General features: G+C 57.2%; 5 protein-coding genes across 5 annotated transcripts; 4 read left to right on the top strand and 1 right to left on the bottom strand.

The window, feature by feature from the left end:
- Positions 1-1,661: 1,661 nt before the first annotated feature.
- On the top strand, positions 1,662-2,630 carry ACRALDRAFT_2038702 (uncharacterized protein; the record flags this gene model as incomplete). The annotated part of the gene is made up of 1 exon (XM_071020901.1): positions 1,662-2,630. One exon carries the CDS (start codon positions 1,662-1,664, stop codon positions 2,628-2,630), a length of 969 nt encoding a protein of 322 aa, XP_070878968.1.
- Positions 2,631-4,566: 1,936 nt separating this feature from the next.
- On the top strand, positions 4,567-6,888 carry ACRALDRAFT_1073974 (glycoside hydrolase family 51 protein). Its single transcript, XM_071018181.1, has 3 exons — positions 4,567-4,793; positions 4,870-5,448; positions 5,516-6,888. Exons 1-3 carry the CDS (start codon positions 4,665-4,667, stop codon positions 6,788-6,790), a joined length of 1,983 nt encoding a protein of 660 aa, XP_070878967.1. The 5' UTR covers positions 4,567-4,664; the 3' UTR covers positions 6,791-6,888.
- Positions 6,889-7,176: 288 nt separating this feature from the next.
- ACRALDRAFT_1060087 (uncharacterized protein) lies at positions 7,177-8,630 on the top strand. The gene has a single exon (XM_071016177.1). It carries the CDS (start codon positions 7,285-7,287, stop codon positions 8,137-8,139), a length of 855 nt encoding a protein of 284 aa, XP_070878966.1. The 5' UTR covers positions 7,177-7,284; the 3' UTR covers positions 8,140-8,630.
- An 828-nt stretch (positions 8,631-9,458) lies between these two features.
- Positions 9,459-11,792, top strand: ACRALDRAFT_1067376 (uncharacterized protein; the record flags this gene model as incomplete). The annotated part of the gene is made up of 6 exons (XM_071017441.1): positions 9,459-9,654; positions 9,719-10,183; positions 10,276-10,770; positions 10,821-10,913; positions 10,971-11,665; positions 11,724-11,792. 6 exons carry the CDS (start codon positions 9,459-9,461, stop codon positions 11,790-11,792), a joined length of 2,013 nt encoding a protein of 670 aa, XP_070878965.1.
- Positions 11,793-12,106: 314 nt separating this feature from the next.
- On the bottom strand, positions 12,107-15,131 carry ACRALDRAFT_1079136 (uncharacterized protein). Its single transcript, XM_071018865.1, has 3 exons — positions 14,556-15,131; positions 12,992-14,416; positions 12,107-12,928 (listed from the first exon to the last, which is right to left on the bottom strand). The coding sequence occupies exons 1-3, from the start codon at positions 14,565-14,567 to the stop codon at positions 12,260-12,262; spliced, it is 2,106 nt and encodes a 701-aa protein (XP_070878964.1). The 5' UTR covers positions 14,568-15,131; the 3' UTR covers positions 12,107-12,259.
- Between the last annotated feature and the right edge of the window lie 534 nt (positions 15,132-15,665).

The raw sequence follows: 15,665 nt of genomic DNA, 5'->3' as shown, positions 1-15,665 counted from the left end.
GATCTTGTCCCACTTTTGAATGCGAAATGAAGCATGACGAAAAAAAGGCGACGATGGACTTCTTTTTCCCTTTTTAGGTTTCTTTTCACGTCTTGGTATGAGTCTTGTCAAATGGTAGTGATCGAGATGACGTGTTGGCAGTCTCCAGGACTGAGGTATGATTTCTGGCGATCCGTGTTGCACTCGCACTTGTGGTGGTGAGAACTTCTTCACTGCTTGGGAATGAGGGGAGGGGGGAATGAAGTCATGTGAATTCCTGCGAGCCTGAGGCAAAAATACGTAGCGTCGTTTCCTCTAGGCAAGGAACAAGGTGTGGCGAGAGAGGTGGTCAAAGCTCGAAGCTCCCGTAACGGGTCTGTGCGTAGCTCCGCCCTAACCCTGATGCGAATGTAGGTATTTGGATGATATCAAGTACCTGGTGACGTGACCACGTACATTCCCAGGCTGTGGTGTTGAGATGGTACTTGATCTTGGTTCGCATCGTCAGTATGTACTTTTGTACCTCCCCTCACCATTTCTTCGTCCAGATCATCCCGATCTTGAAGGGTGTGCACTAACTTCTAACCCCGAACTATCCCATCCCACCCCTTCCTGCTAGCGAACCTGCGACCACAGGAAACACGATGCCTACTCGAACTTGATTCTGCGTAGTTCGGTTGGTCGTCTTCACGATCCAGAGCTCCCCCGACCACTAGGACCACAACACTGGAGGAAGCGATGCCAGACCCGGCGATCACGGGGACCAGCGTTCGTCCATCCCCTCTCTTCGCCCCATTACGCTTCTCAGCACTGGACTTGCTCACCCCCAGCTTCGTCCCTGTTTTATCACCAACTATCTACAACGTACACTACCTTGCCGTTGCTTACCTGGAGTCCTGTGGTCTATGGGTCCCCATATCCTGGTCGTGTCCACGTTTCTCGGTGGCCTCGCATGCACCAGTCTTCACATCACCCTGCCTGACTCGTGAATCTTGGCCTCACGTTTCCCTCGCCGGTTGATCCTCTACGAAATACACTATTTTGCCGCATCCTTCTGACTTGCGCTGACGCTGACCGCTGACTCACCGGTCCCGAGTCATGGGTCGTTATCTGTCAGCCGTCAACCGTCCGCCGCCTTTATCAACTGCCAACTGTCAGCTGCCAGCAGTCAGCCCGTCTGATAGGCACCCAACCGAGATGGTGCGTGGCAGCCTGCAGTGGATTGCTTGAGCCTTTTCCTTGGCCATGGCGGCCCCGGGCCTCCATCAGGCTTCCGCTGAGGCGCTTCTCCTTCGCTTCCTCCGGCGCACGAAAACCCGCAAGTCGAGGCAACCCCAAGCGTAAACATAACCAACCAAGAGTCAGCCTGCCCGGTTGGCCATGTCCTGCCGCCTTGCTTCACTGCATTGTGCAAAATATATAAACAAATTAACATCGGTCTACTAGGCTGCTGGTCCACTCTACGTCCTCGTTGCCTGGTGTCAGGCGTGAGGCAAGCGCCTGTGTTTATCTGCCTCTTATATACTGTCCCTTCCGCTTCCAACGCCCGTCCCGGGCCTCAGCATATCCAAAGCTCCGAGGCCCAAGCATCAGATATTGTCGGTTTCTCACAAGTTGAAGTTCGGCCACGAGTCCGACCTCTCCCCGAGCACAGCGACAACCGGAAAGCTGGACGCACCACGATGGTCTCCCGTCATCTCGCCCTTGGGACCGGTTCCTCAACCAAGCAGTCGGACCAGAAGCCCAACCTCAAAGACATGTCCGATGTTGAGCCTCGACCTCGGTTGCCTAGCAAACCCATCTCCGGCAGTGACGACTCTTCCGCTACGACAGAACCCATGGGGAGGGTCCGACAAGATGCCACCGTCACCACGCAACCGCGGCCCTCGCAAGACCGTATCCTAATCAAAGTCGAACCTCTCAAGGGCCCCGACGCACCCGTTCTTCCCCGCCGTCGGCTACCCCGTGTTCGTTGCGACATGCGACCCTTCAGCGGCTCGTCAAACCCCTGCTTCGCCGGGTCGGCACCCGTGATGCTCGCCTCTGGTCGGTATGTTCCGGTACGATGGCTGCGGCGCGGCGCCGTGGTTCTGACTCCGCGGGGACCCCGTCGCGTGGCAGCCGTGCTCGTCACGCCAGTCAGGCGGGAACCTATGTGTCGCGTACACGGCCTGGTAATAACGCCGTGGCATCCCGTGAGCCCTCCAGCTCTGGGGCGCGGCGCCAGCAATATCAGAAACAACAACAATAGCAGCAAAATATCGACATTGACAAGGACGCCGCAACTCGGCTGGGCTTTTCCCGCGCAGGTGGCAGCATCGGGCGTGCGGTACACGGGCTGTATCTATTCGGTGTTGCTGGAGCAGGACCGGGACCCGGCGGCGCACGCGATGCTAGTGGGCGGGGTCTGGGCCGTGACGCTAGGCCACGGCATCGTCGCGGGACGGGACGTCCGGGCCCACCAATTCTTCGGGCATTACGGCGCCGTCGTGGAGGAGTTGCGGAGACTAGGCGTCAGGCGGGGCGGCGTCGTCGTCGGGCATGGCACGAGAAGGGATCCGAGGACCGGTTTGGCGTGCGGGTTTCGTCGGTGGGTTGGCCAGCTTCCCACAAAGGCGGCCGATTTGAAGGGTAATCACAAACAGAGCTGATGACCTTTCGACTGTTGGGACGCTTGGGACATGTCGCTGTTCGCTCGTTTGCCGTTCCGGGCGCTCCTTGGCCATGTCATCCCTTCATTCGGAATTCCGCAACTCCGTCTCGTATTTTTTTTTTCATTTCCTCAATCATCGTCGTTCATTCGAATTCCCCCCTTCCCAGTGACTGCTGTCTTGTCGACGTCATGACCCGTCGGGAATCGGAGAAAAGGAGTATATGCCGATAGATCGAGGCTGGGAAATATTCACTTGGCGCTGACGCGGTTCGTCCGACGCGCTCACGGCCAGCAGTAGCCAAGAGGTGCTAATCAAACAAAGACCGACGTCCGCCTAGGATCGCATCACGGGGAGAGGCCTCTTCATGCGACTCGCTTCCATCAAGTGTCGATTTTACACCACCCTCGCCGGCTCTCTGTACCTTACATACAATATGGCTATATCATATAGCTTTGCATCAGCCATGTGGCGTTCTGGCTGATTTTACCCGGGAAACCTGTTCGTACCTGCATAATTTCCATCGCATAGGCTATTGCGGTGTATGGGAAGCGCACCAGTCATTGTGGAAGGAAGATCCTTGTGTTCTGGGGAAGAATAGAACGGCAGAATGCGCGGGACTCTACGGTATATCCTACGCCGTAGCGGGCGGTCAAGGGTTATTTCACGGCAGTAGTTCTTCGTCCCGATATATACAGCGCCGATATATAAGATCAGATTTACACATGTCTCTTGAACGTTGCTGGAAATAAGTACCGAGCCTAGAGCGAATAGGGGGTTCTAATCGGCGAGGCCCGCCGTGTCCCGGGGAAGCGCGCCAGTAAAAACGCGCCGATCCGTCATTATCCGGACAACCGGGCTCCGCCCGCCGGCATCGTAAAATGAGAAGAACCACGACTTTGTCCGGGGAAACATTGAGGAGAACTGACTGGGATAGGAGGTTGGGGAAAACACCCGGTAAACAGGAGGCACATGCATTGTTTGTGTTGCTCGGTATGTACGTTGTATTTGTATATTACTGATGTCCCTGATCGTTCATATGAACCCAATGGACCCCCTGGGGAAGCTGTAATATCAAGATGTTTAGCAACATGAAATCACGACGTCGCTTGAGAGCTTTACGGAACCAGGACAGCTAGGCCTAAGGAAGCGAGGGTGGCCAATGTCTGTGCAGATATTCCTTCTTCCTTCTCCCGCCTTCGCTCTCCCTTCGGGAAGCCTACCTTCTTTCTCTTCGGAATCGATTCGTTCAGCCTCCGCCAACGCCCTGCCAAGGCCATCCAGAGTGAGCCGCATGGTCCCCACCGGCGAACGCGCATTGGACGCAATGGATGTGGCGTCAGGGAAATTGCAGCACACGGCCTAGCGTGGTGCTTGGCAGCTCTGGCAATGGGGGGAAGCTACCGGCAGTTCACTGGAGGCTACGGCTTCGTCGTCAGAGAGGATAGTGGTCAGGCATTAAAATGAGGAAATGAGGAGATGAGAGTAGAACCCACGCTTTCCCAGATCCCGTTCCCTTTCCCATGGGGAGTTATGCATAATTTAACCCGAGGACCCGATACCCGAAGCCTGAAGGCTGTTGTTCGTCATTTATCCGTCTGGGGTTCTCCACCGCCTGCCTGTAGGCTGTAGGCTGTAGCTGTAGTATTCGACCTGGCCCCTCTCCTCTACGACTCACGAACACTACCTCGTCCAGTCGCCGGTCCCGGTACCTGGGCCCGACTTGATGGGACCCCTGGCCATGCATACAACGTGGAGCAAGCACCTCACCTCTCTCCAGCTTTCCCCGTCCATTATTGGGCTCCATGGTGTCATGAGTTCATAGCTGCGGAGCTATGGCGGCAGCAATAGCGGTGGAAGGAAGCAGACCGAAAGCAACGTCCGGAACAATTAGCCGAGATGCAATGGCATCCTTATATAAACCTCCCGTCCCCGTAAAAGGGCCCCCTTTGACATGTGTCCTTGCTCTTCTGTAGCTTGGGAATAAGACAAGCCATACTTCAACCCGCGGGATCCAAAGGAAGAAGAGCAACCATGACTTTCCTCAAGTCGGCCTTTGCGGCCGCAGCTCTTGCTGTCTCGTCTGCCGCCGCCTGGGAGATCAACGTCTCGGCGTCTGGCGGCAACGCCACCAGCGGTCACCAGTATGGTTTCCTCCATGAGGTGAGATTCATTCCCAACCCCATCTACGGTACGAGACAAGGATGGAAAGAAAGCTGGGACTGACACTTCGGCACAGGACATCAACAACTCCGGCGACGGCGGCATCTACGCCGAACTGATCCGCAACCGCGCTTTCCAGTACAGCGAGGCCTACCCCGTCTCGCTCGACGGCTGGCACTCGGTCAACGACGCCCAGCTCACCCTCAACCGGCTCGAGCTGCCCCTGTCCGACGCCCTCCCCGTCTCCGTCAACGTGGCCCCCGGCACCGTCTGCGGCAACATTGGCATTGCCAACGACGGCTACTGGGGCATGGACGTCAAGGTCCAAAAGTACACCGGCTCCTTCTGGGTCTACGGTGCCTACGAGGGCAACTTCACCGCCTCGCTGCAGTCGCTTCTGACCGACGACGTCTTCGGCTCCGTCGAGGTCGTGTCCAAGTCGGTCGCCGACGACTGGGTCGAGCACGAGTTTGAGCTGATCCCCGACATGGATGCGCCCAACAGCAACAACACCTTTTCCATCACCTTTGACGCCGAGGGCGCTGCCTCCGGATCGCTCGACTTTAACCTGATCAGCCTGTTCCCCCCTACCTACAAGAACCGCAAGAATGGTCTCCGTCTCGACCTTGCCCAGGCCCTTGAGGAGCTTCACCCGGTAAGCACCCTCTCCTAGTTCGGAAGGAATAAGAAGGCAATAAAAGGCATAACTGACATCCACTTAGTCCATCATCCGTCTCCCCGGTGGCAACATGCTTGAGGGTCTCAACAACAAGACGTGGTGGGACTGGAAGGACACCCTTGGCCCCTTGCGCTACCGCCCCGGTTTCCAGGGCGTCTGGGACTACCAGCAGACTCACGGCCTGGGTCTCCTGGAGTACCTCCAGTGGGCTGAGGACATGGATCTCGAGATTGTCGTCGGCGTCTTCGCCGGTTTGGCTCTCAACGGCGACATCACCCCCAAGGACAAGCTCCAGCCCTTCATCGACGACGCGCTCGACCAGATCGAGTTCATCATCGGACCCGTCGACTCCGAGTGGGGCGCCGTCCGCGCCTCGCTGGGCCACCCCGAGCCTTTCCGCCTGAAGTACATCGAGATTGGCAACGAGGACTGGCTCGCCGGCGGCGACGCTGGCTGGCAGTCGTACATGGAGTACCGCCTGCCCATGTTCCAGGCGGCCATCAACGAGGCCTACCCCCACCTCCAGGTCGTCGCGTCCGGCTCGTCCCACGAGGGCCTCGAGGTCCCCGAGGGCGTCCTCGGCGACTACCACCCGTACCGCACGCCCGATGAGCTCGTCGAGGAGTTTGACAAGTTCGACAACGACGTCGGCCACATCATCGGCGAGGTGGCCGCCACGCACCCCAACGGCGGCATCGGCTGGGACGGCGAGCTCTACACGTTCCCCTGGTGGATCGGCACCGTCGGCGAGGCCATCTCCATGATCGGCTACGAGCGCAACGCCGACCGCATCCCCGCCACCTTCTACGCCCCCATCCTCCGCAATATGAACCGCTGGCAGTGGGCCATGACCATGCTCCAGCACGCCGCCGACCCGGCCATGACCACCCGCTCGACCAGCTGGTACCTGTGGGAGCTCATCGCCGCCCACCCCATGACCCACACGCTCCCCGCCGAGGGCGAGCTGGGCCCCCTGTACTACGTGTCGGGCAAGAACGAGGACAAGGGCTCGTTCATCTGGAAGGGCGCCGCCTACAACACCACCGACTCGGCCCCGATCCCCGTCACCCTCAACTTTGAGGGCGTCGAGCAGGGCACCAAGGCTCTCCTGACCATGCTGACCAACAGCGAGGAGGACCCTTATGCGTACAACGACCCCCACGAGGGCAACAACGTCGTCGACCGCACCACTTTCGTCCTGACTGCCAACGACGAGGGCGCCTTTGAGTTTGAGATGCCCGAGCTGAGCATTGCTGTTCTGGATACCCATCTCGACTGCCCCAACCCCAGCAAGAAGAAGCGTGCTGTGTTGAATTAGCAACATTGTTTCGTCATTAGGTGCATGTGTACTACTATAGGGGACAATAGACTAACTCTACCCTTTCTAATCGAGTGTTTACATGTATGCATTCATCCTTGTTGACGTGATGTGACCTGCCAGATTTGTCGTGATAGTAGGCGGCTGGGTAGCACTGCATTGGCATCCTTACAACTCCATTGGATTAAGTACGACTTGAATTACCTACTTCGTATGTCTTTGACTAGTGTCCGGGCCAAGCTCATGCCACTGGCGCTGACTGCTCCACCATGCGAACCGAATGGACGAATATAGCTAAGACAACCCCCTCCTTTCCACCTAGTGATGACGTTTGCCCGTACGCCACCCTTCTCGATCATGCCCAATTACTACGAAGTACTTAAAGGTCAAGATCGACCCTCAAATCACCTCTCGGCCTACAAGTTGCCAAACGAAATAAAGAGATCGACTGAAAAGAAAGAGTAGAGAGAACAACAAAGAAAGGAAGAACGACAATGGCATTGACCCCAAAAGCCGCTCTCGAGCACTTCGACAACGTCGCCGAGAAATACGAGCCCAGTACTGGTGGTTGCACCCGAAATCTGGCCCAGGCAATCATCGACCTCGCCCAGGACCGCCTCCCCATCACCGCAAGCTCCACCATTCTAGACAATGCCTGCGGCCCGGGAATTGTCACCGACGTCCTCCTCAAGACCCCGTCCATCGCGGCAGCGAAGCCGGAAATCCATGCCGTAGATGGCGCCGCCAACATGGTTTCCATCGCTCGCGCCCGCTTCGCGTCCCACGACAACATCCATGTGAAGCAAACGCCGGGCGAGGATCTCTCCTCCTTTCCCGACAACCACTTTACCCACTCCTTCACCAATCTCGGCATCATGTTCTTCGACGACGTAGCCAAGGGCGCCGCAGAGATACATCGCACGGTGAAGCCTGGGGATAGTGGCGTCGCCGTCGTCACGGGGTGGGAACAAATGGGGACGTTGATTGTCGTCCGCGCCGTGCATGCAATTGTGCGACCGGGGGATGGGCCGCTTACTTTTCCGATGCCTGAGAAGTGGCTTCGCCCGGACTATACTGAGCGGATCCTCCGGGAGGCGGGATTCGCCGAGGTTGAAATGTCGGCTGTTCCAGTGCACTGGGAGATGGAAAACAGCGACACCGTGTTCGAGCGGCTGATGGAGAATTTCGGGAAAGTATTCTTTGATACATTGAGCGAAGGGGAGAGGGACAAGGCGAAGGAGGCTATGGGGCGGGTTCTGCCTGAATGGACGGAGACGTTTCGACGGCCAGATGGCACGGAAGCCGTGGGGATTCCGATGAAGGCCATTGTTGCTGTTTGTAGAAAATGAACGGACTCGCAGCATCAGGGCTTGATGGCTATGTCTGGAAGGCGACCCTAGTATCCACGGTAAAAACCTGATAGCCAGAAGAGATCAAAACGAGTTATTGTGTCGGAGATGAATCCGCTCTACCTCCGGCTACTGGGTGGGGCCGAAGCCGATGGGCGGGTACTCGGCACGTCCCGCCCGGTCTTTGGCCCCACATCGGTACCGTCACTCCTCCGGACGAGGGTTGAGATATGGTTTTTCTCTGTCGGAGGGCTGATGGCGCATCTCACACGTTTATGGTAAATGGACGTGTTCAAGATTCATGATTCAGCATTGATCATTCTTCTTGCAGTTGTCAAGTACTTTGGTTTACAAGCAAGGCCAATAGAAACATATCCAAGGCCGGTTTTCCTTTCTTCCACTTTTGCCTTCTTTTCGGTCTTCTTCTTCCCTCCATTCTGTGTTGGATCTTAGGGATTACATAGTGCTTGCAGGGGGAACTGTACGTGACCAAGAACAATGGACAATGGGATCACACTGTGGTTTGTCCAGCATGAGTGATCCCATGGTTCAAGGCGGGGAAATGCGAGAAGAGGGTGACCATCAAGATTTTATACCTGAATAATAAAGGTCTCTTTGCCATTATCATGCTTCCTGCAACCTTTGGCACAACAAGTTTGGTTGGCTGCAACACCAAGGGCCGTTTCCAACTGCCGGAGCGAATATAGCCTGTAAGCCGCGGGTGCAACGTGCAACCTCCTCGTCTCCTCCGCCACGTCCTACTGGTCAATGGCCCTATATCACAAGTCTCCTCTTTGGAAGACTCCTCACCGGCGCCCAAGTTTGGGATTAAGTCCTGCAATATAAGTCCCTGATGCTGCACGAGAAGTGCAGGTAAATTTGCTCAGATGGTCGGTTCTTCATCAGATAATGCCGAGATGGTCTTGAACGAAGACTCTTTGTCGCTTATTGGGCCTATGCATGCAGTACCGTTGTGTCCGTCTCTCACATCATGTCTGCTTTCCCCGCATCGTGTGCATGCCGCCGGCATCCGTGGGTGCCCTGAGCCCAAGTCCAGCCCGAAAGGGAGATTAAGATAACTGCTGCGTCTCTACATGGATGCAAGACAGTTTAGGTAGTAGACACAATGTTGATCCTACCTGAAAAGAATCCGTGAGCATGTCTCCGTCTAGTCAGATGTGCATACGCTGCAAACCTATAAGATAGCCCGTAGAATAGGTCGAACTCCATTTTATTCCTTCCTAATCGTCCCCTTACTTGGTCCGAACATCCGAGAAATCATACTAAGAGGAGAACTATTCACTTTGCAAGTCTTCACCATGCGCCGATTGTTTTACGCTGCGCCGGCTCTGCTGAGCGTCCTTGTCACCCATGTGGCCGCACTACCCGCCCATGCGCGGCAGGCCACAGTCATCAGCCGACGGGATGCTATTCTCGACGAGTACGACTTTATCGTCGTCGGGGCTGGGACTGCTGGTCTCACCGTTGCCGACAGACTAAGCGAAAGTGGCGACTGTCAGTACCAACTCTATGCCAACCAAGCGGCAAGCGCTCTTTCACCGTTAACCTCGTGTCATAGATACCGTCCTCGTCATCGAATATGGCTATCTCGACCTGTCTCACTCCATAGAAGCCATTGTACCTCTTGACAGAGACTCCGGTCCAAGCGACGAGTATCCCCCCGCCACGCGCTTCTACAACCTCACCTCGGTCCCGCAGCCGGGACTGGGCTACTCCACCCCGCCGCTCATGGCCGGTTCCGTGGTCGGCGGCAGCTCTGCCGTGAACGGCATGTTCTTCATGCGCGGCTCGGCCGAAGACTATGACTCGTGGGTCTGGGCCGCCGGCGAAGAACACGAGGAAGCCTTCGCGGCGGAATGGGGATGGGATAACATCCTCCCCTATTTTAAGAAGAGCGTCACCTTCACCCCGCCGACCGAGGAGATGGTTCGAGAGTACAACATCACGTACGATGTCGAGGCGGCCTACGGCGGGACAGCGCCCATCCACTCCAGCTATCGTCCTTTCCACTGGCCTGCCACTGGTGAGTGTCCTTTTTTAAACCCGCGACAACAAATGATTCCCGTCCACACGAGGCAAAGAGGAAAGACACGTCTAACGCTGGAGGTTGCCAAGTCGCCATGTGGGATGCCTTCAGGAGAATCCCCGGCTTCAGATTCCCCAAGGAGGGAGCCGCAGGTGATCAATCCGGCGTCATCTGGGCCCCAAACTCACGCGACCCTGCCACCGAACGGAGATCCTTCTCGAGATCGGGTCACTATGCCCAAGAGGATGGCCCGGCTAGCCGCGACAACTTCCATCTCCTGGCAGGCCACCGAGTCACGCAGGTCATTCTCTCCGCTCCGTTGACCCCTGATGCGGATAACTGGAGCGCCGAGGGTGTGCGATACACGCCTAGGGACGGCGACATGCCCGAAAAGGCCTGGGAGGTTCGCGCTAAACGCGAGGTCATTATCGCCGCCGGAACTGCCCACACTCCTCAAGTGCTGCAGAGGAGTGGTATCGGCCCTAGACCGGTCCTCGAAGCGGCGGGCGCCCAAGTCAAGGTAGAGCTTCCAGGTGTCGGGGAGAACTTTCAGGATCATATGAACTTTGCCATCTCGTACACTTGTTAGTCAAGCCCTACTATCAAGTCATTGGATAACGACTCACTTTAACAGTCAGCAAGACGTTCAGCCCAAACAGTACCACGTTGATCAGGGACCCAGAGTATGCTTCCCAGGCCCTGGATCTCTGGGAAGCCAACAAGACAGGTTAGATATGGCCTATTTACTCCCGTGGCACCACCGCCCCATCTAACACTCTCACAGGTCCGTATACCACCTTCGTCAACAGCGCCGTCTTCCTCCCCCTCCCCTCCTTCTCCAACCGAACCGAAGAAATCGTCGAAAAGCTCCTTTCCCAAGACCCGGCCGAGTACCTCCACGACGGCGTCGACGAAACAGTCATAGCAGGCTACGTCGAGCAAAAGAAGACACTAGCCCGCCAATTCCGCTCCGAGGGATCCACGCTCCTCGAGGTCCCCTTCTCGGGGGGTTCCAGCTTCAGCATCGTGCTCTGCAAGTGCATCAGCCGCGGCACCATCCACCTATCCCCCGACGACGACGGCATCGACCCGTCGGGCCGCGGCAGTGTCGAACCCCTGGTCGACTACCGCTCCTTCTCGAACCCGCTGGATCTGGACCTCGTGGTCGAACTCCTCAGGGGCACGCGCCAGTTCATGAGCGCCGACGCCATGGTGGAGACGTTTGGCCCCGTCGAGACGAGCCCCGGCGCCCATATCACGAGCGACGAGGATCTCAAGGCGTGGATTGCGAGGAGGATCAGTCCTAGCACGGGACATCCGGTCGGGACGGCCTCGTTGGCGCCACGGGAGCTGGGTGGTGTGGTGGGCCCCGACCTCAGGGTGTACGGGACGAGGAAGCTCAGCGTGGCCGATAACTCCATCATGCCGCTTATTCCGAGCACCCATACCAGTTCTACTGCTTATGCTATTGGGGAGAAGGTGAGTTATCCCACGCGAGATATGCTAGTTTTGTCTGACGATGCTGACCAAGTGAAAGGCCGCCGATCTTGTCCTTAGGCGAGTAAGGAGGGCAGATGGCTGTAAGAGGAGGAGTGAGGAGCCCTAAACTGATAAGGAGGTGATTCTGGTTATGCTGTTTGCGAGCGGTTCATGGCATGGTTCTGCGGACAAGACGATGGGTCAAACATACTCTATTCCTTTCTTTGCAGATAGTAGCTCTTCTCATCAGAGATCCCACCTTCGCTGAGAGAACTGTATATCACAGATGGCTCGCTTTCGTACACATACGCACAATTCGTTATCTTTCCCCAGTCAGCTGTGTAATCCCGTCCGTAGGAGCTTCTCTGAATAATCCAAAGACCAATGGATGATAACACGTAGTTGTCAATACAGCCCCCTTTACTCAGGGGTTGGAGGACGGATTCCCTTCCCACCATACAGGAAGCATAAGGGTATATTATACCACTCGACTAACATCGGAATAGGTACAGCTGCATAATTATACACATTACAGCATCGCAAACTGCCTACGTATACTCTCATTCAACCCGCACCAACGCAGCAACCCTGCCCTCACTCTAGACTCATCCTCGCCTCATCCCCTATCCCCCAACGTCCTCCATCCCCCTGGCCCTGCAACTCCAGATTCACCCGCAGCTCCAGCGCATCCACCTCATCCTCCTCCCCTTCCACATGACTCAACGCCGCCTCGCTCGCGCTCCGATCCCTCCCCTTCCGCTTCCCCTTCTCCTTCCCCTTCCCCTTGCCCTTATCCTTAGCGGCTCCCTTCTCGTCTCCGGCCTCGGCAGGCGCCGCAATCGACGACGCCGCCGTCGTAGCCACACTCTGGTTCGTGCCCCTGCGCATGCGGAAAAACGACATGGCCCCGCTCGACGTTGAAGGAGCCGAAGTCGACGGCGTCGGATATCCCGCGCCGGGTCCCTTCCTCCTAGCCGTCGCCGCCGAGGTGCCACTGCCACCTTCGTCCGTGGATCCCGGTCCTGCCCCCGGTATGGTCAGGTTCGGGGTAGACTGCGTCGGCGAGACCATCTTCTCCGAGACGGTGCTGTACCGCTCGGTTGTGAGGTTGGGTTCCGAGGCGCTGGCCATGGCTTGCGCGGCGGTCGTTTCTGGGGATTTCGGCGGTGGCTCGTCCGCCTCGACGAGTTCGGCATCACGATACCATTTCCGGCGACGAGTCCATCGGCCCCAGCCGTCCTGACCACGACGTCCATTTTGCCACTATTTTTCGTTAGTCTGTCTGTTGGGTCTTCTCTTCTTCAAGACAAAGGGAAAAGAACCAACCTTATTATCGTAATATATCCACCCATTTTTCCCTTGCTCGTCATCATAATCCACAGCCTTCCCATCGTCCTTCACGCCGTCCACGCGCCAAGTGCTCCCTTCGACCCACCGCCACTGCATCCGCGTCTCCTCCTCAACCTCGGGCAGCTCAAAGTCGTCTTTGGACGGCACGGGGTTGTTGTGCTCGTCGGTCCACGCGGCGCGTTCGTAGGCAAACAAGCTCTGGGTCCAGCCCAGGCCGACCCAGCGCCGCTGGTTCTCGTAGATGATGAAAGTGAACTTGACGCCGGCATCGCGTCCTCCGCCGCTGCCGCCGCCGGGGCGGTGACCCCGTCCCTGCAAAATCCTGGTGAGCTCCGACTCGGAATTACGCGCCGGTCGCCGCACGGTGCCGTCCGACGTGGTGACCACAATGTCGTCGGGGACCCTTCCCGCGGTGGTGGCAGACGAAGAGGACGATGGCAAGGTGGATGAAAGGGACGAGGACCTGACGGGACTCTCGAACCGGAGGCCGGTCACAAGGGCGACGGTCCGGCGGACGGAAGCGCTGCGCCAGAGGATGGCGCGAGCGACGCGCATGATGCGGGCGTGCCAGGTGAGGACCAACGTGCCGATGAGAAGGAGGACGCGGCGCGTGGTGATGATGCGCAAGGGCGGTAGTGTGAGGGCGTACCAAAAGGGGGTACAAAAGAGGATGCGGACGAAGAGCGCGGTGAGGGCCGGGCGGGTGGTGGCGCTGGTCGGGGTGCGCTGGGTGCTGAGAAAGTCGGTGAGTTCGAGGGCGGGACCGAGGAGGACATTGCAGCGTCCCGTAAACTCGTTGAGCGTGTCGACCATCTCGTCCAGGGTCTTGTGGTGGCGGGTGCTGGTGGCCTCGGAACCGGCGCGCGCGTGGCCGGGGTTGGGATGGGCGTGGGAGCGAGAGGCATCGGCATCCCTCGATGGGGTGCCGCCGGTCCGGCTGGCGCTGCTCAGGGGGCTGAAGCGACGTCCGTACATGGCGAGGATGAGGGTGAGGACCAGGACGATGGGGCCGGCGGCGCGGACGACCATGTCACCGTAGAGGACCACGGCCCAGAAGGCGCAGACGACGAGGAAGCTCTCCCATGGGTCGGGGGTTGTCCAGCTCAGCAGCCCGACGGCCTTGTTCAGGGGAAGGAGGAACGGGTGCGAGTAGGCGAGGGCGCGGGTGATCTGGGGAGGTGTCGCGAGGAGCAGCGGGCTCTTCTGGTGGACGAGGATGGTGGATGGTCGGGAGCGGGAGGCGCGGCTCGGGGTGTTGGACGAGAGAGTCACTGGGGAGAAGGAGGCGTAGGTGGGAGGAGCGCTCGAGGAGCCAATGTTGGTGGCATGGTCGTCGGCGAGGGATGAGGCGGGATCGTCGGAGGATTTCGCGGTCGCCATGTAGGATAACCAGGGGGTTTCCTAGACGATGGGACGATGGTTAGCAGATGGTCCAACGGGTAAAGAACGAGCCTCACACTGACTAAGTTGACGAAGGGGAGAGAGGAGGCGAAGAAAGTATTGAAAAGAAAGAGAGAAACAAAAGATGATGGAGACGCACAAATGCAGCCATGTAACCGGGTGGGAGGGAAGCGGCCGGTCCGACTCCAAGTCACCTTGACGGGACAAGGTATCCCCCCGCGGGTTCGACGAGACGGCCCTGACGAGAGGTGCAAAGTGAGGAAGTATGGGTACACCTAGACGGGATAGGTAAGGCAGTCGATGTGATCCAGACGGACTATTGACAGTAACAAGCCGGACTACCGTAACACAGCGCCAGGTGAATATGGGGTAAAGAAGTGTGTTGGGGCGGAGGAAGCTCGTCAGTCGTCAATTCGTCAGTTCGCAATTCGTCAGTCGTCAGTGTCAACTCGTCAATTCGTGAGGTCGTGAGATCGCGTGGTGTCAGGGTTGGACGGAGACGAGATGTCAAGTCAATGAGACGATGAAGCGAGAGGTGATGATGGGACCGGTGATGGCGGCTAAAGCTCCGCTGGACGTCTGTCGATTTGGTTTGCGACGTATATATAGCTTTGTAGCCGTTTCTTGGGATCGAATGCTTCCAGATGTTGGTATAAAAGTAGAAATGCAGCCGGCCGTCAAAGTTCAGCGACGTGACAAGTGTCGAGGGAGGTCGAGGGAGGTCGAGGGAGGGGGAGGAATGGAGGAAGTTGGACGAGACGTGACCCGAGGCAAGAGGAAAATTGGAAGGTCGCAGCTTGCAGAAAGTACGTACCGTTGCTGTTTGCTGACTGATGACGTCGACCGCGAGCATTCTTTTAGTGTACACTGTGTAAATAAGTCCCTGTAGCTTCTGAGCCACCGAAGTACACGAGAAAGATACAAAATGCGCACAGTGTGAGTACAGAAAGTGTCGTACAGTACAGACTTCCCCACCATAATCACATGCAAACTGCTACCAAACCATCATCGACAACTCGTCGACTTGCACGCGGCTAAGAATTGTAAGCCATGTATTATATGAAACGGTAGATAAATAAGCTACGAAGTACTAGCCTAATGAATCCTTGGTCTCAATTAGAATCAACTCCTCAATTTATAATCCCTTGGCAACTCCTCCCGTGAGAAACAACCCGTCTCTCTCCTCGTCCCCCTAGGCCTCGAGTCCTCTAGTCCTCCCTGGCAAACCCATTATCGAATATGGCATTAG

This window comes from Sodiomyces alcalophilus, assembly GCF_042370955.1.
Source record: "Sodiomyces alcalophilus JCM 7366 unplaced genomic scaffold ACRALscaffold_1, whole genome shotgun sequence".
Lineage (NCBI taxonomy): Eukaryota > Fungi > Ascomycota > Sordariomycetes > Glomerellales > Plectosphaerellaceae > Sodiomyces > Sodiomyces alcalophilus.
The sequence above is the reverse complement of the archived record's forward strand: the minus strand, read 5'-3'. Positions and strand labels throughout refer to the sequence as shown.